General features: G+C 37.6%; 1 protein-coding gene across 2 annotated transcripts in view; it reads right to left on the bottom strand.

Moving 5' to 3' along the window:
* The window catches only part of BABAM2 (BRISC and BRCA1 A complex member 2), a 179235-nt gene that overhangs the window by 23493 nt on the left and 128726 nt on the right, over positions 1–27016 (bottom strand). For both annotated transcript variants that reach the window (XM_075706893.1, XM_075706892.1), the window contains 4 exons: positions 20792–20891; positions 18725–18795; positions 17098–17180; positions 145–298 (listed from right to left, as the gene is read on the bottom strand). In XM_075706893.1, coding sequence (XP_075563008.1) covers positions 145–298; positions 17098–17180; positions 18725–18795; positions 20792–20891 — 408 coding nt within the window. The remainder of the gene's footprint in view (positions 1–144; positions 299–17097; positions 17181–18724; positions 18796–20791; positions 20892–27016) is intronic.

The raw sequence follows: 27016 nt of genomic DNA on the forward strand, positions 1-27016 counted from the left end.
AGGAAACACTAGGACTATATGAGAACAAAAACAGATTCCAGCTTTTATAATGCTGGAAATGTACAGTTAAATCCATGAAATTTCTACCGACAGATGACTCTGTAGCAAATGGAATATTTAGTAGCAACCAGCAATCTGACTTACTTTGCTCTCTTGGCCATTTCATTGCCATCCCAGCGGGGGCTGTAAGGGTAATTCTTCTGGGCCTGGGAGTACAGCTGGCCACTGTTAGTGAAGTGGTAGACGGACTGAAATGTTAGGGTTGGTTGGTCTCGAGGAAAGTAGAGGGGTAGGTCAACTGAAATTAAAAAAAAAAAAGGAAGAAAAAACAAAAAGAAAAAAGAGAGTCATAGAAATACAACATTGTGGGGTTTTTCTTTTTCTTTTTTTTTTTTCTTTTTTTTTTCTTTTTTTTACTGGGAATATATCATTCTTTTCTATTGGTTTAAAGGTGACAGAACAGGAGAAATTGCTGATTACTTCTAACATAGACTTCTGCATTTCTTACAAGTAATGATTCCAACATATTACTGTATGGGTATGGGACAGTTTGCTTTATCAAAACATTTTTGTAAATTACATAATTTTAAAAAATGTTTAGCTAGTGTATTTCTATGCTAATCACAACATTTACACCCTGATTATTTTGTTATAGAAAAAAAAATGCAGTATTTTCCTTTATAGCAAAATTTTCCCTTTCAAAAATTCACAAAACACATTCTGTTTACGTTTTCCATTCAAGAAACAGATTTCTCTTTATCTGCGTTAGCCAATTCATTTTAATGCCCCCATGGACATCAAAAGCATTATCATTCTCAATTTACAGCTGTCTGAGATCTAAAGTGGTAAAATGATTTGATATAGGATGTAGAAAGATTCAGTCACATGAGTTGGAAAAGATCTCAACTTGCCGTCATCTGTTAAACAAAAAACCCCCACAAAACCAAAAACACACTGCAAAGTCATTAACACCCAAAATATCTCACTAAAAATAAAAATCAGAACCTCTTAGTTCCCTTTGCTTATCACTGTCTCATGATCAGCTAGGTCTGGCAGAACAATAAAATAGTCTACAACAGTTAATAATGTGGTCAGAAACTGGTTTTTAACTTAACTTTTTCATTGCCAGATTTATACTTAACATTTTCTTGGTCTACTTTTAATTTCAGGAGGCTTCAGAAATCTGTAGTTAAACTGAGTTATGACAACAGACTTGAATTATTCACATTAAATGTCTAATCTAATACCAAAATTAACAGAAGAATGTGCATTTCTTTTAAAGGTGTAGACTTCATTTACAAAGCACCTACAACTGTAATGTACTTTCTGTTATCCTCCAAATAACAATTCTTTAATTCTGCACAATGCAAGAACGCTGCAAAGTAACTCCCTGTAAATCTCCGTATTCCCTCAGTTCTCAGTATTCTCTCTTTGTGACTTCATAGTCCTTTTTAAAGAGAAGGAAAGACTCCTAACTTAATAAACAGTTGGTAAAAGCTGAAGTAGGAGCCAAAGCAGGTGGCAAAATCACTACAAACCAGAATTTTAAGAAAGAGAAAGGAACATTACAGGACTGAACCCATCCTCAGGTGGAACAGGATCTCCCCTCCAATACACTTGGTAATGCATTGTATTTTCTACTTTTAAATGCTTCATGGAGCATTGCCTTTGAAATCTCTGCTCATAGACTGAAGTATCAGTTGAAGATAGTTTTTAGTTTTCTAAATCTCATGCTATCATCCTGCAATTCCCTTCATTTTTCAGTTTTTCTAATTGTATCTGAGTATTTGGATGTGCATCAGCCAAACCATAGCTCCCTTTTCCCTCAATTACCCTCCAAGCTCTAGGAGTAAAACTGTTTGCAGCCGTGAAGTACACAAAAGTGAATGTGATATTCCAGCTGTAGTCTCAAAATACAACAAATCACTGTGGACGACAGCATTTGCTCAGTTCATGACCCAGTGTCTGAGCTACACGTGATAACTCCCCAAGTCCTGGTGACTCAGCTCACACAGCAGCTTCCAGCAGATATTTAACTGGTAATGACATGGGCAGAGTTCTGCTAATTTGAGGGCAGATCACTGCTGTAACTAAGGTTAGAGTCAAAGATTGCTCTGTCAAATTCCTCTTTATAACATGATTATTAAATAACAACCCTGAAAACATTGGTGTATCGAGGCCATTTATCAGCAAGCAAGCTGTCTCCTCCCCTCACAGATGGTACATGTGTGCCGCAGCCTCTGAAGGACTTCACCGTGGAAAAGAGTACGAAGCAAGGAGACAGGCTCTCCGTTTTAACGTTATAAATATACTTCTTCAGCTCTGAGTGCTTAAACTCTGTTCCTCTAGTGCATCTTTTTCCTTCTTAAGTACCAACTCCTTGAAGGAGAAGCTACTCTATATGCTTGTGTATTTTATCACTGTGTGAAAGGAATAACAAACCTTAGGAAAGCACTCGAGTAATAGTTCAGTCCTCATACTTAACTTTTTACTTGAGAATTTCTAACTTTCATTAACTTGTCTTTGAAAACCTCTGTCTACATAATGGGGGCAAAGCAGCACCAGTTTTCTTCCTGTTACCTAAAACTAAAGGTTTGCACTTAAGAAAGTATCTAGCACTAGAAACGCTGTTTAAATGGATAATCAAAACATTGCTATCACTACAGAGATGCTTCCATTCATTACAAGAACCCTTTCTTTTATAAGAATATTTTTCCAACACCAGTATCACCAGAATATAACAGAAAACATTTTCTTCTTTTATTAACAAAAACCTGTATCGGAATTTTCAGGAATTACTTACATTATAAACTGTTAAATCAGATAATCAAATTAGATTTAAAATTGTGCATCCCACATCTGGCCAACAGCAGTATCATCCTGAACTGCAAGTAGAGTTTTGAAAACTTTGACCTGCCTTTGATTTCTAACACTACCCTTCACCTAAAATGGCCAGACTCCCATTTTTCTAACCCAAGTGTTTCCTTAATACAAGGTGTGAGATGAGTCCAGACCAAGTAAAAAAACCTGTCCCTAATTCTGGAACACAACCACACCTAAAAGACCAGTAAACAGGAAATAGCCTTGAGTTGCAAAGTGTTATACATATCTCAAGGTAGCCATCTATTATTTCAGCAGTAGGAAGGGAAGGCAAGAACTCACTTCCGTCACAGTGGATGCTCATCCATTGACACTGTGAGTGCACAGAATGCTTGGATTTGGGGAGAAGCGTTTTATCGTATATGAAAAATAAGCAAATACCGTTGGTAATCAACGCTAGCAAGGTGCTTTGAAGATAAAGGTCCAATTCTGCTCATAGTCGCACAGGTTGATAAAGAAAATTTTTTTTACCTGATCGTATAGGCAATCTGACTCTCAATCCTTGCATTAATACAAACTCAGATCTGCCTTCATGCGATACGTAAGGTAAGCGTTATCATAATTACTTCCCAGACATCTACACTTTGTCATGAAGAATGCATCACAGTTAAAAACAACGCACTGCTTTTGTAAATCAACACCTGAACCAGGCAAACTATAAAAGCCCGCTTTGGTTTGGCATGCTAGTTACCTAAAAACTACAAAAACGTATTCATGTTGAATACAAGTACTGTTTCCAAATAACAGCTGACTCACAAAGTACCCTGGTGATACGTCTGCAGAAAGTAAGCAGATGACTCATGTCTGTAAATTCCTGAAAGTACCAACAGACCCCTTGCTTAGTCATCTTTTGCTTAGATGCTGGGTTCACAAGCTCTGTAAGCTATAATGAGGGATCTAGCTCTTAGTAGGACTCTCTCTCCCGTTTTTCCTCTCTTCTAAGCAGTGCAAATTATCTCCCTAAAAATAACTTCATCTACGTGAGTGAGTCATTTCAACTAGCAAGCTTATACAAGTCATGCAGTTAAGCAGTAATATCTGGTTATGAAGGTAAAAATCTTGCTGTCAAGCTCAGATTTAAAATGAAAATTATGTCAGAGGAAGTCCCATTTACCCCTTCTCTCACAGAAATAGAAACATTTCCCTTGGAAAATTTAAACAATTAGCTCATTCAGGAAAGTAAAGCTTTCTCATTCAGTTTCATGTTCAAAGGAATTTAATCCTGATGATTTTTTACTTTGGCTTTCCTAAGCATCACACTGTTAATATAAGAGGAGCTCAAAGAAGCAGACTGAGAAAGAAGCCAATACTGTAGTAAAAGACTGCTTCTATGTTGCAATTTAGAGATCACTTTTAAAAAGTCAAATTTTAGAAAGCCATAGTGCGGGGAAAATCACATCTTTATGAAAGCTCTACATGAGCAGAACTTGGAGGGCTGTTTTGGGTAATTAAGCATTGAGTAAATTCTTCAGTGACTGAACCCTAATTTTCCCACACAGTTCATAAGAAAGCAAAAGAAAAAGGACTTGCTTGTTGAGAATGAGTCATGTTGTAAAGAAACTTAATTACAGTTTATAAATAGTTGAAGTTGCTCTCTTTTTGAAACATAAGAAACTATCGAGAAGTAACACACAAATTTGCTTCTTGACTTAGTTAGCATATAATACATACATATATTCAAAACATAGTTATCTTAAAGCCAAAATCCTGATTCATTAATAACTAAAAAACTGTGCAATGAATCAGTAAGGTTTAATTGTTCATTTTCTTAAAGAACAACCATCTGAGATCTGGAACAGGTTACCCAGTTTGTTAAGCTTATGTCAACAACTACAGAGTTGACTTTGACAGTCTTACTAACTTTAAAATAATATCTTTAGCATCTAATTTTATAGCTTTTTAAACAGGGCATGAAATGTGGAAGGGATGTCTTGGCAAAAGCATATACCAGTGCTGCTGTAGGGTTGCTGAAGGAAAAATGCTCAGAAGAAAAAGGCAGGTTTACCACAGAGCTCCCCTCCCCACCTTTAAGTACCAGAGAGAAGGGAAAACGAAACTATGCTTGAAATGCATGCTGACCATACAAGTATTTCAAAGCACTTAGATGGTAATATTTAGAAAATTTTCTATATACTGTTCCCCTGTTCTAGAGAAAAGGTTTATTCATCCTTTGTATGGCGCTGGATAAATCTAGACATTTGTTTTCACAGAAGTCAACATTTACTCACTGAATGTTATGCACCGTTTTAATGCCTGGATGATACTATGTAGGTTATCTTATTAACCTTTGGGATGCTTCAATCTGCTGCAGTTTATTGCACCTGTAATTTGTTTTGTACTCATAAACACCTTCTGATCTGGATATTTTACTGCTGAGTTTTCTCCTTCTACAAGATTTCATGCCCTGCACAACCTTAATTCGATCTCTACTTGCTTTATGGAGCAGCCTTCAAACACAAGATAACACAGTATTCTTTCCAGTTCAGTTCCCAGGCTGGACAGAGGTAGCCAAAGGAGACTTTGCCCCATCTGACAGACTCTACCCCTCTGCATTTCTTTACTGCACAACACTGAAGCCTTGCTCTGATTCAGTATGTATTCATTTCTGCACGAACTTTTCAATGTGATGATTCTAAGCATCATAAGAGATAATGATAGCTACATAAAATATTAAAAAAAATACTTCACAGTACCTTCATGAGTTGAAATGCTATTTAGGGATTCCAGATCGGGAATGAAGGAACGGAAAGGACAGTCAACCTGTCTACTGACGCTGAGTGCCAGCCTGTGGGACCCAATTCTTCTGAGACTTAATAGTAGATAATACTTTATATAGCCAAACACAACTCCTTCCAACACTGACTGCCATAGTAGGTACTTGAGAATCAATGATTACTGGGCATGTGAAAAGTTTTGTTTAAATTATTTCATCAGAAAAACAAGAAGGGTACAGGAAAGATGTGCCAAACCCAAATCTCCAGAGAATACTGAACAATCTTAGCCTGATACTATCCGTTCTCTTCCCGAAATCCCCTGACTCACTCCTTATTTTATCATCCAACTTTGGCCAGAGACTGCCTCTGCATTCAAGTGCTTCTGACGAAGTAAGTAATGGAAACAGGAAACACATATTCCAGGCTCCAGAACTGTCTCTTATTAGTATATATTCATAATCTTTTTGCTTGTTCTTTTTTTGGTTCAGTGAATTTCACATTCTCTCTGCCTTTACTTGCAACTGAGGTCACACTGCTGGGAAAAAACAACTTGTGGATTTGAATGCACTGCCCCAAACTGAAAAGTTCCTTAAACTCAGAGCTCTCCAGTTTTCATAATGTGTTAATATTGACAAGACCCATGTGAATTTACAATGCAACTCGGTGGTAACACAGACACCATATTATATAATGCTCCTTACATATCTATCAAGCTCTATTTTAAAAAGAAAATTTCTAGTAGGTTTTCTGGCATGACTTCTCCTATGGGAAAGCTGTTCCAGACAGCCTGTATGATGGGTGAAAAATCTTCACCTAACTTCAAGGGAACACAGCTGTCTTCAGTTTTTACACAGAAATTCCAGAGCAGAAGGCCTTTCAGGAATCATACCGGTCAGCATACCTGCGGAGAAACCTGAACAGATTCAGCTACAAGCATTCTGGGGACTGCAGTGGCTAGCACAAATCTCTGCAGGGCAGAATTTCAGGCTATTTCGCCTAGTGAATCTTTCCTCGGCTCGTGTGTGCTGAAGGCCTTTAGCCTACGTTCTGCTGGCAAAAAATGAAAGGGTGAATTTGGCTCAAAACACACACAGAATTACTAAATGCCACAGCTATCCTGCTTTGGTGTGTGATGATGTAGTCCTGGAAGAATGAGAGCACAAGGATGACAAATAACATATCAATGGCATTAGTGTGGGACTTCAAGTTAACAGAACAGTCATTGGAATTTGAATTTGTTAAATATTATTAGGGCTAACATCCTTTCTGCAGAAAAACAGGTTCTTTGCAGGAAGATGCTATTTTGAAATCAACATTTCAAAATTTCAAATGTGAAATGAAAAGCTGTTTATGGAATTTTAGCTGAGACATTTATGGCACTTTGGGTGTGTTGGTAATCACAGCTGGTTTTGAAATAATTACGTCTGCCCTTGCTATGGGAAATATCCACCCTATTGGCAAAGTCAACACTTATATAGTAAATGAACAAGATGACTTACATACAAAATACTTCCAAATAATGCTATGAAAATACAAGCATTATGAAAAAAGACTACATTTTTTCTTAACTCCATCAGTTATATATCAAATGAATGTAGAATATTAATTAATGGAAGATAAACATTGAAATGTAATTGTAATAATGGAAAAATGGCAATATTTGAGATTATGACAATTTATGTGAATATATGAAATTCACAATTCCTTGTTTTGTACTGGGAAATGGGTCTGGCAACAGAATAACTCACTAAGGAGCCAGTCCTGTAACTGCATTTGTATAATGACTGGTCCTCGTAACAACACAAGATCTTCTTGACCTTTGTCAGCAATTATAATATTCAAGAATAGGAAGGGAGCCCACTGAAATATTTAGAAGATAAGGTTATTGGAAGGTGTTTAGGAAGAATTCAGCTGGGATAAGAAAGGAGGAAAACTGCTGAGGAACCTTTTCTTTAGCACAGGTTTAACGCATTACCTCCTAAACATGAAACTGCTGACAGCAGTTATTAAAAGCACTGGCAAATGCCCAGTTTGCAGTAACTTTGGTGATGTTCATCATGAAATTAGGGAATGCTTGAAGGAATCTAATTTTCCTTATTTTTCCCCCCCTCTTCTTTTTTTAATTGGACAGGAATATATTTCAGTTATTGGCCGTACAGGCTAGATTTGAAATAAGAATCAGTTGTTCTTTTTTTAAAATTTCTGCACCAACAGAATGTCCCTTTCCCTGACGCGTCATATGACAACATCACATCTATGGAAATTGCCAACTTCAAAGTCTCAAATATAGAAGTGGTTACCTGTCATTCCAGCACTCTTAGACAGCCTTTGAATCTTTCCGAATAACGGGAACAATGACTTGTGAAGGGGTAAACTGTTCCGACACATTACAGAGAGTAGATTTGTTTCCTTGTGGATTTCAATGAGATTAGAATAAATTTATCACTTAGTTTTCTTTGGTTTTGTTTGGTTTTTTTTATTTTTTTTAAATTTAAAGTATATAACCTGTTTTTATTTGAAGAGGACTGCATGACGCTGCTGTATCTATCTTGTGGTTCTCATTCCACTCATAATGGGAACTACAATATAGTCTAAGCACCAATGGCAACTAGATTTATGATTACTAGTGTTTTGATTTTCTTTCAACATAGGCAGATGATACAGTTGTAAAAATATCCCATGTCTTTACCACAACCTGTATCTTTCTTTTTAAGTGCCCCATCGTTCATACAAAACCAGCATTTTAAAAGAAGTGGCAAAAATAGTTTAAATACCTTAAGTTACAGTCATGTGCTGCAGACAGAGTATCTAATTCTTTGTTTAGTCTTACAGAGGAACTAAAAAACAGATCAAATCAAGATATTCTTCAAGCAGTTTCCAGCTATGCAGTCAAAGACCATGAAAAAGTGACGTAACTTAACCTGGAAACTGCTTTATAACGTCTTCTTGCTTTGGAGTGTCATCACCCACCTGAACTGTGTCATACTCTTTTGGACTTTTACAGCAAGAATGGACTACCTCCTACAAATATCCCACGGAATATCTCATAATCCTATATTGAGCCCAAAGAAATGGCATAATGGCCTCCCAGGTCTTTCCCTTCTCTAATTCCTGTAACCATGATTATTTTAATTGAAAGAAAGGCTTTTTATTTTTACCTCACTAGCTTCAGCTAGTGACATCTATTTCACTTTATTTTTACTTCAAATTCTCCAAGATCTTCATTCCCTCCCCCTTCCGTTTTTATTTCCTTTTATTGTCTCTGCTGTAACAGTTTCTATAGTAACTTCTCTAAGCGCTGATGAGTTTGATGCTACTAAAAGCTGCCTCTTCTCCATTTGAATTGCTTGAAGCTTATACTTTAAATACAGTTGCAGTTGTTATAGGTGTAAAAAGCAAGCTGTGCCCTTGCTTGCCACAGGCTGGTGACCATCGCATGTAACTGGTGGAGAAAAGGCGAAAACTTTTCCTCTGCTTTCCCAGTACAGAGATGCACTGCTAAACACTGAGAAGTTTTACGTTACTTTCCAGCAGGACAGGAAGACTTCTAAAGCATGTTTTTACCTGAAAAGCAGCTGTGCAAAAACACTGTCTTCTCTCACTGACACTTTATTAAGCTTATGAGTCTTGCAAGTAAGTTCCTTCTCCTGTTTTAAATGCTGCCTGGGATCTGAAAGGATTATTTCATTCTCATCTGTGATCAGTGTGACATTATTCTGCAGGTCAAGAGGACCCTTTGCTGACACACATGCTATCCTGTTCTTTCAAGCTCCACTCCATGCAGGCTTACAGCTTTCAAATCACAACGTAGTGTAAATCTGCCTGACCCAACTAGCCAACTAAGCTAGACTGAAATCTACTTTACTGCAAAATAGGCCCATTGCTTCTTCCCACTTCTGAACATTACAATTTATCACTTTTGCCCCTGAAGCCACCTTTCACAGTTCTAAAGGCTTTTCCTTCTATTGCCTTTTCATGACCTAAAGAACTAGTTTGTGGACCATATTCTTTTAAGCCACGCTTTCTAGACTATCAGTCATTTTTGGGGCCCTCTTGTGAATACTCCATTTGAGGATGAAGCAAGACAAAAAGCAGGATCACAACCGTAAGCTTCAGGAAGCAGACTTTGGGCCATTCAGGGATCTTGCTTATCCCATGGAAGAATCCTATGGGATAATGGTCCTGGAGAGAAGAGAGGTCCATGATTACCTCCTCCAAGCTCAAGAATGGTCCATCCTAATGAGCAGAAAGTCAAGCAATAGTAGCAGGAGGCCTACATGGATGAACAAGGAGCTCCCGACAAAACCCGAACATCAAAAGGAAGCACATGAGATGTGGACACTCTCTGAGCATGCACAGATCAGGTTGGGAATGTCAAAGCCCACCTGGAGTGAATCTCACAAGGGGAGTTAAGGACAAGATGGGCTGCTACAGGAACAGCAACAGCAAAAAGAAGACTAAGGAAAATGTGGGACTGCTGCTGAATGGGGCAGGGAACTAGTGACAAAGGAGACAGAAACGCAGCTTAAGCACTCCCTCCTTCCCCTATTTAGGCATTTAAGCATCTTTGTGACCAGTTCCATCTCTAAACCAAGGTGTATTTCTTATTATTCAAAAGTAAATTATATTTATCTATTTCATAAAAGGCACGCAGCAGTTGCCTTTGTGTGTCACATGGATTCTTAGAAAGTTTACTTTGGTGGCAAAGTGTCATTGGGTAGAAAGAGGAAGGAGATAGGGAAGAAGGATTCAGAAAATCCTTCTTTTCTTGATGCAGCTGTTATTTCTAGAAATTTCATATCTCTCATAATCCTGTGGTGTTCTGTATCATCCTGTGTTTTTCTGAAAGCACTGCCTGGTATTAAACCCAGGGCTGATCCATGGGAAACCCATGCTCATCATCTCCTTTCCAGACTGAAGACAAAATATTTGCTTTCTACTTGCTACTATGAGCAATTTTCAGCTTGCTGTATCTCACACCTTTAACACAGATCTCACCTTAGAGGAGAACTATCTGTGAATACCGTGTGAGACAACATCAAAATGTGTAGACACAAGACACAGACATACAGTAAGAAGAAAAAGTACCACAATCTGTACTGAAGTCCCAACTTGTCAGTGACTTCTTGTGACCTAATTACTTTTTTTCAAAAATTGAGTGGATAAAATAGGATTCTATTACTTCCCTATCTCAGGCATCTCTTCTGAGATTTTATTAGTTATTTGTCAGATACTTGGGCACATAGTAGTAGTACTTATCTATTACATAAGAAAAAGCAACAGTTCACTCTTCTGAAAAGTGCAATTTTATAAGAAGTTATTAGAAAACCTTTCAGTCCATTTGTTAAAGTGCTCGTAGTTCCTGGAAGGACATCAATTAATGTCTACAGCAATATACTACGGTTTTAAAAGTATGGAAAATATATGCGTTTCTCAGAAATTAAAAAGGTAACATCCACTGCAAAGCGACACTTAAAAATACTTTGCCAGTCCACCCCTGTCAGGCCATCATAAAATACCTGTAAAACCTAATTCCTATCACAACAGTTGTTTCCTGTTTGTTGCTGTTCATATCATGAATCGCCTTGTGTCCATTCTCCCTTTTTTAGCAAAATTATAAATACGAACCTAAAACTAGTTTGTACTGAGTGACATGATTACAAAATGAACACAGAGAAACAGCAAAAGAGGAAAAGAAAAACTCTGTTTTCAGGTTCACTTGCATGCATTATGAATACCTAAATACGGAAAACCTCGTTCAGCTCACGTGCAAGTAAATACCCAGGATGGAATCAAAGGAACACGATGTTTAACGCACTCTTAATGACAAAAATTATCAGCTTTCAATCCAATTTTCAACCTAAATCCAGTTGGCAGTGTCCCTTAGAAATAAAGCAGAAAAATACGCAACAGAGAAAAATGATTGGCAAAAGGCTAATTAATTTTCCAAATGCTGCAATTCAGTCCTGGGATTAGCCCCTGCCTATGCCTAGTTAAGTGCAGAACTGTGTGCTTGTGACTCAGGCTCCTTTTCCACCACACTGCCTGATCCACAGCACTGCAGCGTATCTGCAGCTTTCACTACCTTCAGTTAAGCGATATACACCTCACTACACAGAAAAGGTCAGAAAATGCTTTGTTTTGTGGTGATTAAAACAATGTACAAAGTTTTGAAGAGACCCCTCTGCTCAGGGTATATTTTGCTGTAGGCAGAATGACATGCGCTCAGGAACTTTCACGACCAGATTCAAAGAAATACAAGGTACCAACTAAAAGTACTGAGAGAGTCAGAGGAAAAAATGTGCCTCATGAGAGACACTTATCTGCTTACTGAACAGTCAAAAAATTACTCCCAAGCATAAGATCCAAATGGCTTTTGACTTCTGCCAGCCAATTTTACATCACTGGGGCTTTGTTAATCTCCAGCTTCTCATTTAAGAATGAAATGACATCCCTATATAATCTTTGCAGACTTTTTCATCAGCATTGAACTTCTCATACGAGACTCCCGAAACGTTTATTTTGTAATGCTTGACATTTCTGCTGAACTATCTTGCTTTCCTGACACTACCAGACATCAATCCATTCTCCTATACCTTGTTATTCACACTGTCATGTTCTCTTTTTCCTTCTCCCTTAGTTTTCACAGTCATAAATTCCCGTTTTCATTTAAGGAACAATGAGAAGAATAAAACAAAAGCACTACGTAAGGAAGCCAAAACACTTCAACAGATAAAAGCTCACAGAAGCGATCTAATGTAAATATTCCACTCAACAGTTGGCCCTTTTCTAGGAAATGACTCGACAGTTTATTTTTCCATACCTTTTCTTGAAGAGACTTCTCTTCTCTTTCATAATCAGACTAACTTCCCTGAAGGACTAGAGCCAATGCAATCTTAATTTCCTCCAAAGATTTTTTCCTGGAATTTTAAGTGTTAATTGTGATGACTGCCAGGCACTGCTATTGATGAAGAGCAACTCTTGCAGGCTATCTTCTTTTCAGCTTCCAAAAGGTAAGTGAGCAAGTCTTACATGACAGAAAACTGAAAAAAAAATCTCTCTAAAACTAGCAACCCCCTCAAATGGTTATTCATACCCCAGTAGCACACATGAGTCATTGAGCATATTCCAATTGCATTAAATACTATATCAAAACTACAAACTACTAGCTACTTCTCACATTTACATTTAACAAGATCTATAGGTCCTATATAGAGAGGACTCTATGCCCAAAACTTCGGACAGATAAAGGTTTACTGAAATATTTACAGAAATGTTTACACAACACAGTCTCATGTTCTGTGTTCCAAATTGCTCGGATAAACAAATCATTTCTTAAATGTTTTTATTATCTCAGTGACTGTGGAGTTAGTGTGGTAGGCATGTGATTTTCACATAGGAATCTGCAGATGCAATTTCAAAAAGAACAATAAATACAATCTTAGATCAAATACTTTTGCCTTCTCACATAAGCTGTCTTAAACCCAAATAGCAAACACTAAGCAATCAGACACACGTTCATCTAGGAAAAATCTTCCATTTAAGACTTTACCAAACCTCCTTGCCAGCCACTTAGTCTACCACAAAATCTAACTTGTTTATTTAAACAGCTGCTGGAGGAATAGATGAAGGGGCTGATGAATGCTCATTAGCTCTGTTCTGTTGACTTTCCAGAGGTGGGTCAATCTCCTTTAAAGGGCAGGTAACATCTTAAACTACACCAGGTGCCTGAAAAATTAACATTTACCTAAATGCTAAGGACTGTTTTTGCTCTACTGAATGATTAAAATAATATCTGATGCCTAATGAGTTATTTCTGCTTGGAAAGGGAACTCATAGAAGGAATTACTTCAGCACAATTTTGTTTATTTACAGTGAGTGGGCATACATTCCTCTTTCTCTGAACACTGCTGGAATAAACTGCACTTTCTTTGCACAGTAGTGTAAACTTGTCTTCATGGCTACTAATGCTCTTTCCCAAAACATCCTGGTTTTTTTCCCCCTCTTCCCAAGCCTCATCTGACAAACGTGGCTACCAAAAATTCTTTTTCTGTGGCTTTATTTTCGAAGCTGCTTTCTGAGGCTGTGGACAGATGTGCTAATCCAGATCCAAAAGAGGTTTATGTGACCAAACCCCAATTGTTTAGCTCAGGCCATCAATTCAAACACCTAAGTTGACTGCATTGGCACAAATTGCTCTGCTGACAAACGTGTGCAGGTATCAATATCCAAACAGGAATGCATCAGAAGCTGGCATTGATGACTTCCACCAAAATACCCTGAACCCAGAAGCAGGTGTCTGCCCAGAGCCTGATACTCATAGGTATAACCTCCCATAAACCAATTAATGCTGTAGGCCCCTTGCTTGCTACTCTCTCCTGTGTAAAAACCTCCTTTTTGCTGAGATGCTGCCTATTTCTGATCTGTTCTCTGTGACAGAGGTAACCACATAACTGCACAGACAGGTAAGAGGGTGGACAAAAAGCTACTTCAGCTGGCACTCCCATAGCAAGAAAGCTCATTAATTAAACTTTAGCTTTTACATGACCAGCACTTCAGACCTCCTGGGTCACTGGTATTACCCAACACAGAACCTGAAATCCCTACAGTTAGCCAAGGTCAGTGGAGTGCCAGCAAGTGTTCCCTCCAACTTCACGTAAGTCTGAGATCCCATACAAACTTAAGATACAAATGCTTCCAACATTCTCTGTCCCCCAAAATGTTGTTCAATGAAAGAAAACCTTTTTAGTTTAGTATCTGTCCTTTTCAAGATGTCTTAAACAAATAACCACTAACACAAGCAGTGTTTCATTTGCTATTGCAAGCGGTCCAACTTCTGTCAATCTCCTTTGTGCTGATAACCTAAAAATCTCGTTAGATGAAAATTAATCTTTGAAAAGCCTCTATACAGGTTGCTTTGGAGTCCTATTCTTATGCCCATAGCAATAAGGCTACTTAATTCTTAATTATGCACAGATAATGTAACTTGTGTTTACATTTATATATGGTGTAAACACACAGAATGCATTCAGCAACAAGAAAATGAAGAAATATCTATCTCCAAAAACTAATTATAACTAATTTATAAACGAGAAAGACATCAGCAGTATACTGAAGTTTACTTACAAAGCTTTGTATTGAGACTTACTCATAAACAGTATCAGTATCAAAAGCACTAAGCCTGATTAACGATTTCCTCTTCCATGTGGATGCATGAACTTCTCTGAATGCTTATTTCTTCTGTCATATATTTGAAAGCACTTGATGAATTCTTAAAACTAAACCACTAAAGCAACAGTTCCTTTGACTGCTCTTTGATCTAATATAACTTCAGCAGCTACATTAATCTAACGATTAAGTTTGCAGTTAGGTAGCTCTTTTGTGTTTTAAGGTAGAGTTGGTAGACTTTGCTCTTCATTCTGTAACTACAGCACAAACCAATTTTTTTTAGCAAGTGAAATTGTTCTGAGGCTACTGGGCTTTGGCAATCCAGAACTACTTTCCTGTTTCTCTCCTCTTATCTTTAACTCAGTTTACTCAATGAAACTATTCTGAATAATTTCACTTTACTTCTAATGTGTTTTTCTTCCTAGTTTCCAAACAAGTTTGTAACTTTGAATGCAAATAGTTACAAAAACCCGCCAAAGTTATTTTTGAAATCTCTGAACGCATCTTTTAAAGGAAATACAACTCACATTAGGGTTTATATATCTCACAATCTCAGTGAAACCTAAAATTTTAACCAAAATTAAGATGCCAGTAAAATTTACCATGGTTCCTTTCATTTGATTTGCCACAGTGCTTGCTGTATACTGACCTATTTATTCTCCTCTGAATACTTTCTCTACATACTATAGTAAATACATAAAGTAGAACAGTTTTCAACTCACGGCTATCTCTCCCAGACATTTTATTAGACACTTGCTAAATATTCAACCACATTATACATAGTTATGTCAGTGGTTAAGAGATGAAAGCCTACATTACTTCACTCAGGAAATGAAGTGCAGGTTTTGGTCCCTTCATTGCAATCTCCTTCAATGCATGGAACGTAAATGTTTTTGCAATGGATTGTTCAACAAGCAGGTGATGCAATGGCTTACACATCTAAGCCACTGTATGATTTTGAAGGCCACAGGGTTAATATATAGTGATAAACTATTCAGTTATAATTGTAGCTTTTGTGTCAGTTAAATTGAGCACTCTCAATACTACACAGTTAAAACCTACTCTGTTATTTAACAGAAATTTGAATTTTCGTTCCCCTGAAATCTAACTGATTCAACATCTATTAAGTTATATTATCCCACGGCAAAAATCAAATCCACAGGAATTTTTCCAAAAATACCAGTTTTATTTCTTTTTTCCCACAACATAAATCATACTAATATGATGGAAGTTTTTTAATTTCAGGTTTGAGTTTTCTAGACGTCTTACGGTCATTACTATCTGGAAATCTTAGGTGATAAAGGGATCAGTGAGACCATTTCTTATGATCTCTAATACAACACAGGGTGAAGGACTTCTCTGAACAATGGCAATCCCCACTTCTTGCTTTAAAACTTCTGGGACAAATTTCTATGATGTCATAAAGACATTTTCCACATGAAAAGCTAGCCCACAATCAAAAATGACATAATCTGAAATATTCCAGTGATAGACTGTTAACAAACACCAATGTTGCAGCTGCCCAAATTGCACTGCAATTATTTTAAACAAAGATGAGAAGTGTAACAATCAAAAACAAATGGTAACATGACTGAATTTCCCTAGACCAAAATATCTTTGATACCTGTGAATTTCACCTTACCATAGGGAAAAATAATAATTGCTACTTAAGGTAACATGTATAAGGCAGTAACAAAGCCATACTTACTAATTTCTACATGAAGTAATTCCTACATATTTATTTAACTAAGAAGGTCTTTTTGAAAGTAATACAATCTTGATCTAAAAATTTCAAATGACAGCAAATCTAGCTACATACTGTAGCAAACTGTTAGACAGTTTTGCCTACACAGTTTCAGTCTAGAAATAGCTTTTGGCTCCTAACGACAGTATAGTGTTATTTCTCATTTAATATCTTTTCCCTACTCTAAAGTGTCTTTACTATCACTATCAATGCATTAGTTCCTGACAATTACCAAAGATTTTAGGTATTGCCAGGTTATGTATAGTATTGGTCCTCATTATTGACACTTTTGAAAGGACGAGTTACAACTGTGAACTTAATCTTGAGTCAAATTACCAGAAAACCTTCCCACAATGCTTTTGGCATTCTGTAAAGCAGGCAGTACACTATCAGTGTGGATCCTCTCCCCTTCTCCAAATACAATCAGGATTTTGTGTTTTCAAAGTGTCATGGTCACATCAAAAATACATTAAGCACTGGATAAAAATAGCTAAAACTTTTAAATTGTTTCCTGTAATTGTACTTTTTCCCTTTTGAACTTGCATCTTCAAGATAGACAGACATTTATGCCTGAAGCTAAGTGTTACTCACTGTGAACAAGGAAGCAAAAATCTTTCCACATCAGCAACAGAGTAAGCTTTGTGAAGCCTTCTGCATCATATTCCACCACACCACTATCAACAAAAAATACAAAAAAATGAATACAATTTTTACCTACCATTCATTCTAAGACTGAATGATAAATATGCAAATTCTGTATTACAAGCACTGGTTTTTTGTTTGTTTATTCAGAAGCTTCCAGTATTTGCTTTAACAGTTACAATTTTCTAGCTAAATAAAAATTAAACTCCTAATCTTAATAATCTTCTTATTTATGCTGTGGTATTGGATTTTCTTACCCGAAGAAAGGCCATGCTCAGTTTATATAAATACACTTTAGAATGAAAGGAGACCTGCTAATGCATCTGCAGTTCTAAATTGACAAAAACTGTAGACACACAAATTCCCTGTATGCTGCTCAGATTAAGATAATTTATTAATTCTGTAGTAAGTGATAGGGTAAAACTGAAAATGCATAGGCTGAGAAGAGTTTAAATTCGAAAATTCAGAAGAGTGTGTGTATATATATATATATAAAAGCAAAGCATGAGAACGTACAAAAAATTAAATACAGAAGACACTTGTTCAGTAGACCGATTAAAAGTTTCAAACATCAGGAGTTGGTATCCTCTAAAAGTTTCAAGCAGTATCATAGAATCATGAACCACTTTGCAAGTGAAATAAAACCATAGGCACACCTGGGTCATTTCTGTAGTGTAGCTTTCTCAGAAGAAAAAGAAATATCTTGTTTTCGTAAGGATTGAGTTGCATTGACTTTCTATCTACTCATATGTCCAGTTCAAGTCATTGTTATCTATCTATAGGTGTGTAAAATTTGGGTGCATGGTGGAAGACACCTGTCTTCCTGTCCACACTTGGGAGACCTGAGATTTGAAGGGCACCTGAATATCCATGTGATTTGACATCACCGCTCAGAAGCAGAAGCCTCCTCCTCACAACAAGGTAAAGCGCTATTGGTCAGACAATTGCTGTGGCATTGGCTCCTGGACTCTCACTCAAGTCAGTATTTCGGTGGGAAACCAAAGTGCCTACCCTTCACAGTGCCAAGGCACCCCCTGTTTAGTTGATTTGTGAAGGTCATGTGCCATCATGCCAGGCCACAGACCTTTGAACTGCAGGAATTCAACATGACCCGACAGCCCTTTCTCTCAAGAGAGACAAGATACTGGTCGGCGGTGGGAGCAGCTGGTCTCCCAATCCTGCCTTTACGCCAAGCAGTGGTTTCTGGCTCCTGCAAGGCTTGGAACCGTACCCTCTTCCCCACCCTCCGACCTCAGTTACCACCTATTACTGTAAGACCCCTCCAGTCATTTATTCAGAAACGAGCACACTGCTTTTGCATGAGGAAAAAATCCCTACTGTCCTTTCCTATAATCAGCTATTTTCTAGCAAAATCAGATTGGCAGCTGGCACAGAAGTGAAGTAACACTGAACTTCATTCCAGTACTGCTACAGAGAGACAATCTATATGCACCATTCTGTGAAAAGTGACCAGATTTCATCTTATCCAGTGGACAGCAGTCCCACAACCAAAGACCATGAGCAGAAAACACTTTCCCCCATGCTACAGAAAATAATGCATCAAAAGAAAACTTACGTTCCAAAGTGACTCAGGAAAGCCGCGATATACTCTCTTCTCTTATGGTATCCCTGAATAACATACTGTACCTTAAAAAAGAAAGAAACAAACAAATCCAAAGCTACAGAAAGATAAAAAAAGCCAATGCTCCCAATTTGTCATATATTCCTTGTTAAGGAAGATTTATGTTTGACATGGTAGCAGTTCTGAATCCTACATTTAGCTTGCATGATTTCCCTAAAGAATCCTAAAACGCCTTTAAAACAAACAGTGGATCTTGCACACAGAAAATCCGGTAAGGAAATCTTTTCACTCACTTCTAAGTGAAACGCAGTATTTCACAACATACTGAAGCGCTGTTTAACTATGCAAGATAAAGAGTGAAGAAAAGAAATACGTGACCTTGCCTTGAAGTTTGAGCAGGAAGCCACGATAGGCAAATCATAAGTACCTGAACTGGCAGTTGGTTAAGTGTCAAAATAACATTCTGGTTATAAAAGAAAAAAAAAATATTTCACAACTGATCTTGGGTGTTTTCTGAAGACTGCACCTCCAGCAAAATCTTCTTAACACTAAGCTCTCTCAGCGGTTTCATGCTGACTCAGGGAGCCACCTACTCAACTGCGAGCATCAATTTCTGAGGCATTCTGGGTTTTGAAAGACTTCCATCCTGGCACAGACAAAATCCAACAATGCTAAACTTGGAAGACTAAAGGCAAAATTCTCCTCTCACCATGTATGTTGTCTTATTGATTTGAATGGGATTACTTAGCAGAACAGTGTGAACAGGGTTCAACCCACAACAGAAACAATGCATGTGTTGTCAGGCTGCAAGAGCTTCTGGTTTACAACTGGTTACTTCAAGTACGTACGGTATGGTTCCATATGTGACTCTCTATGTAAATCCCTTTGCCTTCCAGAATGAAAACTAACATTTTAAAAACCTTTTTACCCCACTGAACATGAAAAGAACAGGAAGAGTATTTTTCTTGGCTATGGTAATACTAGAATGCCTTCGCTGGCAAATGCTTTCCTGAATTTTTTGAAAATGCCTTGATACAATCATTGCGGAGAGCTATCTTGTACCCCTTAAAGCTAAATTCTTTTTATAAATTGAGACTTTTTTTGTTTTATAAAATACTACGATTATTTTGAAAACTGTGTGTGGGATCTGAAATGTTATTTTGGAAAAAGGAAAACACATGATAAGTTTGCTTAAGGGACTTTGTTTAAGAAAGGATAAAAACAGTCCTGTGTACTTGCAGATTTTAAAAACAGAAAGTAATTTTAAAAGAAAACCACAACAAAAACAACTCTAAAGATAGATTCCAATATAATTATGGAAACACATTCTGAAGATTTTTTTCTAAAAGAGAAAACTATTTTCCTCATTTGAACAAATAAAGGTAAAAATAATATACAAATACAAATAGGAGGTCTGTAATAGGCAGATTGCTAGATGTTGGCCCCTAAGCTTTCTTTTGCAAATTATACTTCAATAATGGAGAAGCTTTCAAAATACTATACTCACTCTTTTTTGTTTAAACAGTAAGCTAACCGGAACACAAACTTTTCAGCAGCCCTAAGTAGCTATTACTGTATAAACATCCAAGTAGTCTGCTGATTCAGTTCGTTTAGATGAAACATCTGAGAAGAAAATCACTGAAAGTACTCAAAACCTACAATGATGACTATGGTATGAGAACTTAGATAACTTCCAACTGGAAAAATAATATGCAAACTACACATTTGTATTTACTAGCAAAATAGTATGCTACAATGCAGTGTTGTACGATACAGTAACATTTTATCCTAAATCGTAACGTCACAGTAAGAAAAATCCACTCCAGGATCTGATCCCAAACATGCTTGTTCACCTAAAAGAGTCATTATATTCAGTGCCCTGTGTAGGTGCTCAACTCTTATCAAGAAGCTATTCTTTGTGTACTTCACCTTAAGTATGCCCTGCTTGGACTACCTGGCAGAAGAAAAGCTATGTATGTCTATGGAAATGCTATAGGGTGTTACTGCAATACAGTACAACACATAAGGGAAAGGAAAATTGAGTTCTCTCTACTAACTTACCTTGTTTGTTAGCAGCTGGCATACTTGGGGTACATAGTCGATAAGACAACCTCCACCAGGAAAGGCTGGGATGTGAAGGGCAGATGATCCACCAAGCGCACTAGAAACAGAAGTTAATTTAACAGTACATTACACAGACAGTCCCTGGGATTTGAAAGTGATTTCTACACTGTCCTCTTTCCCTATGCTTAAAGTCAGAGGGCCCTGATGAGGAAGTGCATTTTATGCTGTGGCGATATAAAAAGTATTGAGTGACACCATCTATAAAAACAAGTTATACCATGACCCACTGTAATTAAACTACTTTAATCAAGAGTATCACTAATGCAAAGAATTCTCTCAGGAAATTACTTTTTCATTGTAAACAGTTCTGTTTCTTAGCCCTCATCAATAAGATGTGGAGCACTGTAGTTAAGGTATCTTGTTATTGTGGGAGGAGAGGACTTTGAGCCTTGAATTATTCAAAAAGCCACCATCAGTCAAACCAGCTAAGAATAAGAAAAATAGTTTGGACTGAGGAGTGGCCAGATGCAACTGTCAGTCATGCCATCTACTCCAGTTCTGGGCCTCCCAGTACAACACAGATGTTGACCTACTAGATCAAGGGGGCAGGGGGCCAGAAAGGTTATTAGGTACATGATGTAAGGGGAGATGTTGCAAGAAATGGGTTTGTTCAGTCTTAAGAGAACACTGGGGAGGGGGGATATTGAAGAGGGGAGTTGAAGGCATATTGTTATTGAAGGCATGTTGATGCCTTCAATTCTCTAACAGAACAATACAGAGAAGATGGAGCCAGAGGCTTCTCCGAAGTGCACAGTGACAGGATGAAAGGCAATGCAGACATGTTGCAAGAAAGGAAGTTCTGGTTAGCTATTAGGAAAAACATTTTCACAATGAGAGTAATCAAATACTGGAAGACAGGCCCACAGGGGCTGGGGAATCTTTGTCCTCGGAGGTGCTCAAAGCTCAGCGGAACAACTGCCACGAGCACACTGATCTAAGCTGGCCCTGCTCTGAGGAGGGGCTTGGCCAGATAACCTCCAGAGCTTCTCTCCAGTCTGCATTGTTTTATGATTATATTCCCTGATTCTATGATTTTGTTCATCCCCAGAAGGAAATAATGCTAACAAAGATAACAACTCTGTCCATTTACTGCTGCACAGACTGGAAATCTGAATAGCAGGAATTCACAGAAATAAGATAACTTCAGAGATGTATTTAGGCACCTTAATCAATTGCCTTTATCATAGGACGGAAGACTGAAGCACGCCTGCTGTTGCCGAGGATAATGGATTCTTTGGTGTGGAAAGATCTAGCACTTTTTATTTAAATCAGGTTGTATAAAGCAACAACCAGCTAAAGTCCATGCTACTTTCTTTTAGCAGTACTGACCTAAATCTTTCTTACAGTCTTTTACCAATCAAAAGGGATATGAGTTTGCATTACACACTGCGGCTTACATCATTCACTAAACATCCAGACCCTTGTTGGGTAAAATTAAAAAGCTTGAAAAGCTAAGTTACTTTGTGGCGTCCTGTTTACTTGCTGTTTCCATGAAAGATTACACTGGCTGGAAAGTTCGTTCTTCTCTGCAAAATAAGGCTCGTATTCTCCAACGGGACCTGCCCTTGTATTTTCCTCGCTACTTGATAAGATATCACTTTGGTAGGTATAAAGGTCTACAGTTGTACATCCCTTTGAAGGAACAGAGCCTACATAAATCAAAAAAACCCAACCTCATAATGAGGTATATGGAAATCTGCTACTCAGGCAAAACAGTCTGGATTCAGCAGACTGTTCACCACATGGAACAATTCTGCAGGTCTGGATTTTGCATATGCAACGATGAAAAAAAAAAACCCTTGAGTACACCACAGCTACATTAAAAAAAACAAACAAACTTTTCCAGCAGAAGTAAGACTTGAACAGCTTTTTTTTTTTAAAAAAAAAAAAAAAGAATTCAGTTTCCTTGCTGCTACCCCCTTACTAAAATTATTCCCAAGGGAGTATAATTTTGCTACTTGTGGATGTTAAAAACAGTGAAGCATGACTATTAGATTATTACTAAGTTGGAACATTTCTGAAACAGTAGTTTGCTCTTAGGAAATTGAAAGTATACTGGGTCCAACAGTCTTTAATGTTGGAAAATGAAAGACTTGTCCCTCTCCTAGTATGTTACAAGTGGGTTGTGAACCTTACTTTAAGACCCTGGCTTTCAGTTTATTAAACTCCTTAAATGCTTATATAAATATATCCACAAAAGCTTCCAATCTCATACACAGAGCAAATGGTACTGTCCGTTTTGCATCCTGCCTTGCCTCATTTGCAACCAAGTCCAAGTTCCCCCTCAGCATGGAGATAGCACTCGAGACGCTCAGATGACTGCAACAGGAATTACAGGCTCCTCTCTCAGTTACAATAGCAGGCATGAAATTAGGAGTAATCTCTAACAGATTTCACATGCAAAAAAGCTTCCACTCCTACATCATCAGCTTCCAATACATCTTCCAGACTGAATTATTATGATTTGTGAATAAGGGCTTCCCATTTTACCTTTACCTACATTTATCCATCTTTTGAAAGCAGTCAATCCGTAAAAACTTGTTGAGATAAATGGGAATTCAACCCTTCTCAAATGGGAATTCAACCCTTCTCAAATGAAAAACAGACTGCTACAAGGTGTGGTTTCTGAGAAAGAGGTCCCTCCACAGAAAAAAGGCTGGAATTTCTAGTATAATTATCTTCTGAAAACAGAATAAAGCTGTACAATATGTAATTTATGTTCTATAGAAATAATTATGGGTAGGGAAAATTAAGAGTGGACAGGCATCTTTGTTCCCTCTATTGGGTCAGAGAATCTGCTTATTAAATACGTTAATAAAATACTGCATTCGCACAGGACCTTGCCCCTGACTATCTAAAAACTTTCTATATAAACATTCAGCAATTAAGGTTCATCTGCCTTATGGAACTGATATTTATCTTTTATTTTTTAACATGTAAGGAAGCTTTTGCTCAGAGTTTAATTTGACTATGCTGTATTATGTCTCTGTCGTGCCAAAGGAACATACTTGCAGTACCTCACAATCGTAAGACAGGGCAAGAGGCCGTAATAATTCCTTTGACCATATAATAAACCTGCAGTTGAAGAAAGAAATGACTTACTCAACGTCAAACAAGAAGGACCTGTAAAAGGTACAGGAAACATGTAAAATGGAGATGATTAGGCAAGGTAATTTCAGCATGCAGCTCAGTGTCTAATGATGCTTTTTGAGGTCCCTCAAAGCCCAATCAAAAGAAAATGCGTAAGACAAAAAATGCCCTAAGAAGCCTTTTATAGTCAAGGACATTCTATTTGCCAAGAGATTTCACCAGCACAAGCTAAAGATTCCTGCACGTCAGACCTGCTTTCTGGGTAGCTAAGCCTCTTGGAGCATAGATCTTACATGTATCTGTTTGTGATTAAGCTTTTCTTCTTGGTATCACTGTTATACACCCCTCACAAATAAAACACGTTTTTATATCCAGGAATAAAAACAATTATAACATCACACTACCAGGTTTGGTGACATTCATTTTATCAAGATGACAAAAAAAACCCCAAACAAAAAACCATCAAGAGATAGGAGCCGGAAGTTATTTTGTTTTTAAACACAAACTAATTAATACTGCTCCCCTACAGCTGCAAAAGTCTAGTTTCAGCACAACCAATTGAATTGTGTTTGATATTTATGCAATTTTTTCCCAGTAACCTGCTACTTTTTAAAGTCTAAGATTCTAACAGATTCTGATAGTGGCTTTCTATAATTATCATAATTCAAGAAGCAACAGTCTTAGTGGATGCTATTTCATTAGGGCTGGTATCGGATGAAGATAAATACATGACAGATCTACCTATCTATGAGATAAGGTTGCATGAACATGTTGGAACACAGAGACAAAGATCTGTTGGCCTCAGCATTTTATTCACTTGCTGTTACTCTAAACCTACTCAGCTCTGCAAACCAACTTCACCTCATTTTAAGACAGACCAGAGACTCCTTCGCAGCAAGTCCCTGCCTTCCTGCGTTTCCACAGTGTCAGACACAATGTGGTTCTGATCCATGGTCTCTGAATTAAGCTGGATTTTGTGAGGAACTCACTACTGAATTCAACAAGACCAGCAGTCAGCCTGCATTAATAGCAGTTTTGTTCTGCGACACACTGAAATACAAGTGCAGAGAGCGTAGCTGGAGTATGTTTACATTTCTGCTGTTGACTGCTGCATTCCAAGTGACTTGCTCTGTCTGTCTCTCAATGGATCTATTTATTCAGGCCTGTGTACAAAATGCAAAATTCTTTCCCATTTTTTGATAGCTTATTATTACATTAAAATGTCTTTCTCAAGAAATGATCCTTTTAAAGGATCATTTAAAAAAAGGATCATTAAAAAAAAAAAGCATAGCATTAATTCACAGGTTTACAGTGGTGAATGTTTTCGTTCTTGAGTATTTATGTGTAAAGAACCAGTTATCTCCCCTTCCTTAAAAACATCACTTCACTAGAGAAGAAGGGTGCTTCCAAGTCTGAAGCTCAGAGGACTGGGTGGTTTGGCAAGGCAGACTTAGAGGCTCAAAGGAAGATGCTCCTACTCCCATCCCTACACTACCCCCTTCCGTACAACTCTCCCCGTGCTCTCTTGGGCTGGTCTATTTCCTCTCCACTCCTTCCATTCACCCCACCTCTTCCCTGCAACCCATTTTGCTTCCTCCCTTCTCTGAGCAGAAAAATGCAGGTTTCTCTACATTACTGGGAAACTTTTGAGCGGAGTCTGAAAAATGAGGATTATTTCAGACTACCCCCTACATCTTACAGGGTCCCGCAAGAATAAAAGTATCACAGTTTATAAAGTTACGTGCTAACACACGTTACGGTACTACAGTTAAGCACCTGTACACACGTAATACTGTCTATCTATTTCTCTCTCTCTTTTTTTTGCCTGTGCTTGTTACCTTTCCCCATCTCCCAAAATTGCATAAGCTTTTCTTTGAAAGAAGTAATCACAAAGAAAAGAACATCTACGCAAAAGTTTCATGCTCTTAAAAGAAGGTACCTTGCACAATGCCAGTTACTTTTGCTCCAGAGGAGGAAAGAGTAAAAAACGTGTATTGGGAAGGAGGTAGCACTGTAAGAAGAATCATACTTTTCCCTGAATACAGTGTGAATGTAGTATTAAAGAGCTTTATACCAAAAGAAAGTGGTTCATAATACCACAATTTGGAAAAATGTTCCTAATCCAATGTATGTATTCTTTCCGCAAAACACATATAAAATAGGGAAATGACAATTTCAATGATTATGAACAGTACAGTTAAAGATTTGTCTAGCTTTGAAAATGTAAATAAACAAAAAACTTGCCTCTGCATGGAAAGACTTTTTATACCGGTTTAAAATAACTAAGCGCTTTTCTCTCAGCGTGGCCAATGTTAAAACATGTTCAAATCTACGTACTAGTGATGGAAAGCAGACTTCAGACTTTATAGACTATAGCCCTTTGCTTTTACCAGGATACACCCTTCTTAACTCTCTGTAAGTTTTCACCTGCCTTATGTTGAAACTGAAGCACGTTGCAGACCTACACAAGCATTTAAAGGGTTTATTACTCATGATGGCTATAAGCAAGAGTAGCCTGAAGCATGTGGAAAGAAATTCCCTTCTTTTTGCTCTTTTTTCCTGTTTGAGACTCATGGTATGGGCTTTGATCTCCTTCCCCGTTCTCTTTCTCCTTTATTGCTGAAGTAAATAGTTGACTTTTTTTTTTCTTTTGCAGTTTCATCACTTTAGTACATTACACCATTTGGCACAGGAGACACGAGGAACCACATCAAATAAAAGCACGTGACCACAAAAGCTGCCTTACCAACCACGATCCCAGATTTGCTGTCAGTTTACCATTTTTCAGACTTGCTCAACCATAACCAAATCTTCCCTATCACATGAACAATGTGGTGCTTGGCAGAAGCCTTGGGATAGTGCTTCGATCAGCAATACAGAGCTTAACAGTAAAATAACAGAACGTCACTCTTGTTACTGAAGAATTGGTTGGTCTACGTTTGTGACAGCGTTTTCTCCCCTTTCTAGCAATACTCCATTTAAAGCAAACATAATTAACATATTGCTTGTCCATTCAAATCTACTACAAGGTAAAGCATGTCCAAAAAAATGTTCCCATTCTATTTTTAAAGA

The sequence above is a fragment of the Pelecanus crispus genome, chromosome 3, assembly GCF_030463565.1.
Source record: "Pelecanus crispus isolate bPelCri1 chromosome 3, bPelCri1.pri, whole genome shotgun sequence".
NCBI lineage: Eukaryota > Metazoa > Chordata > Aves > Pelecaniformes > Pelecanidae > Pelecanus > Pelecanus crispus.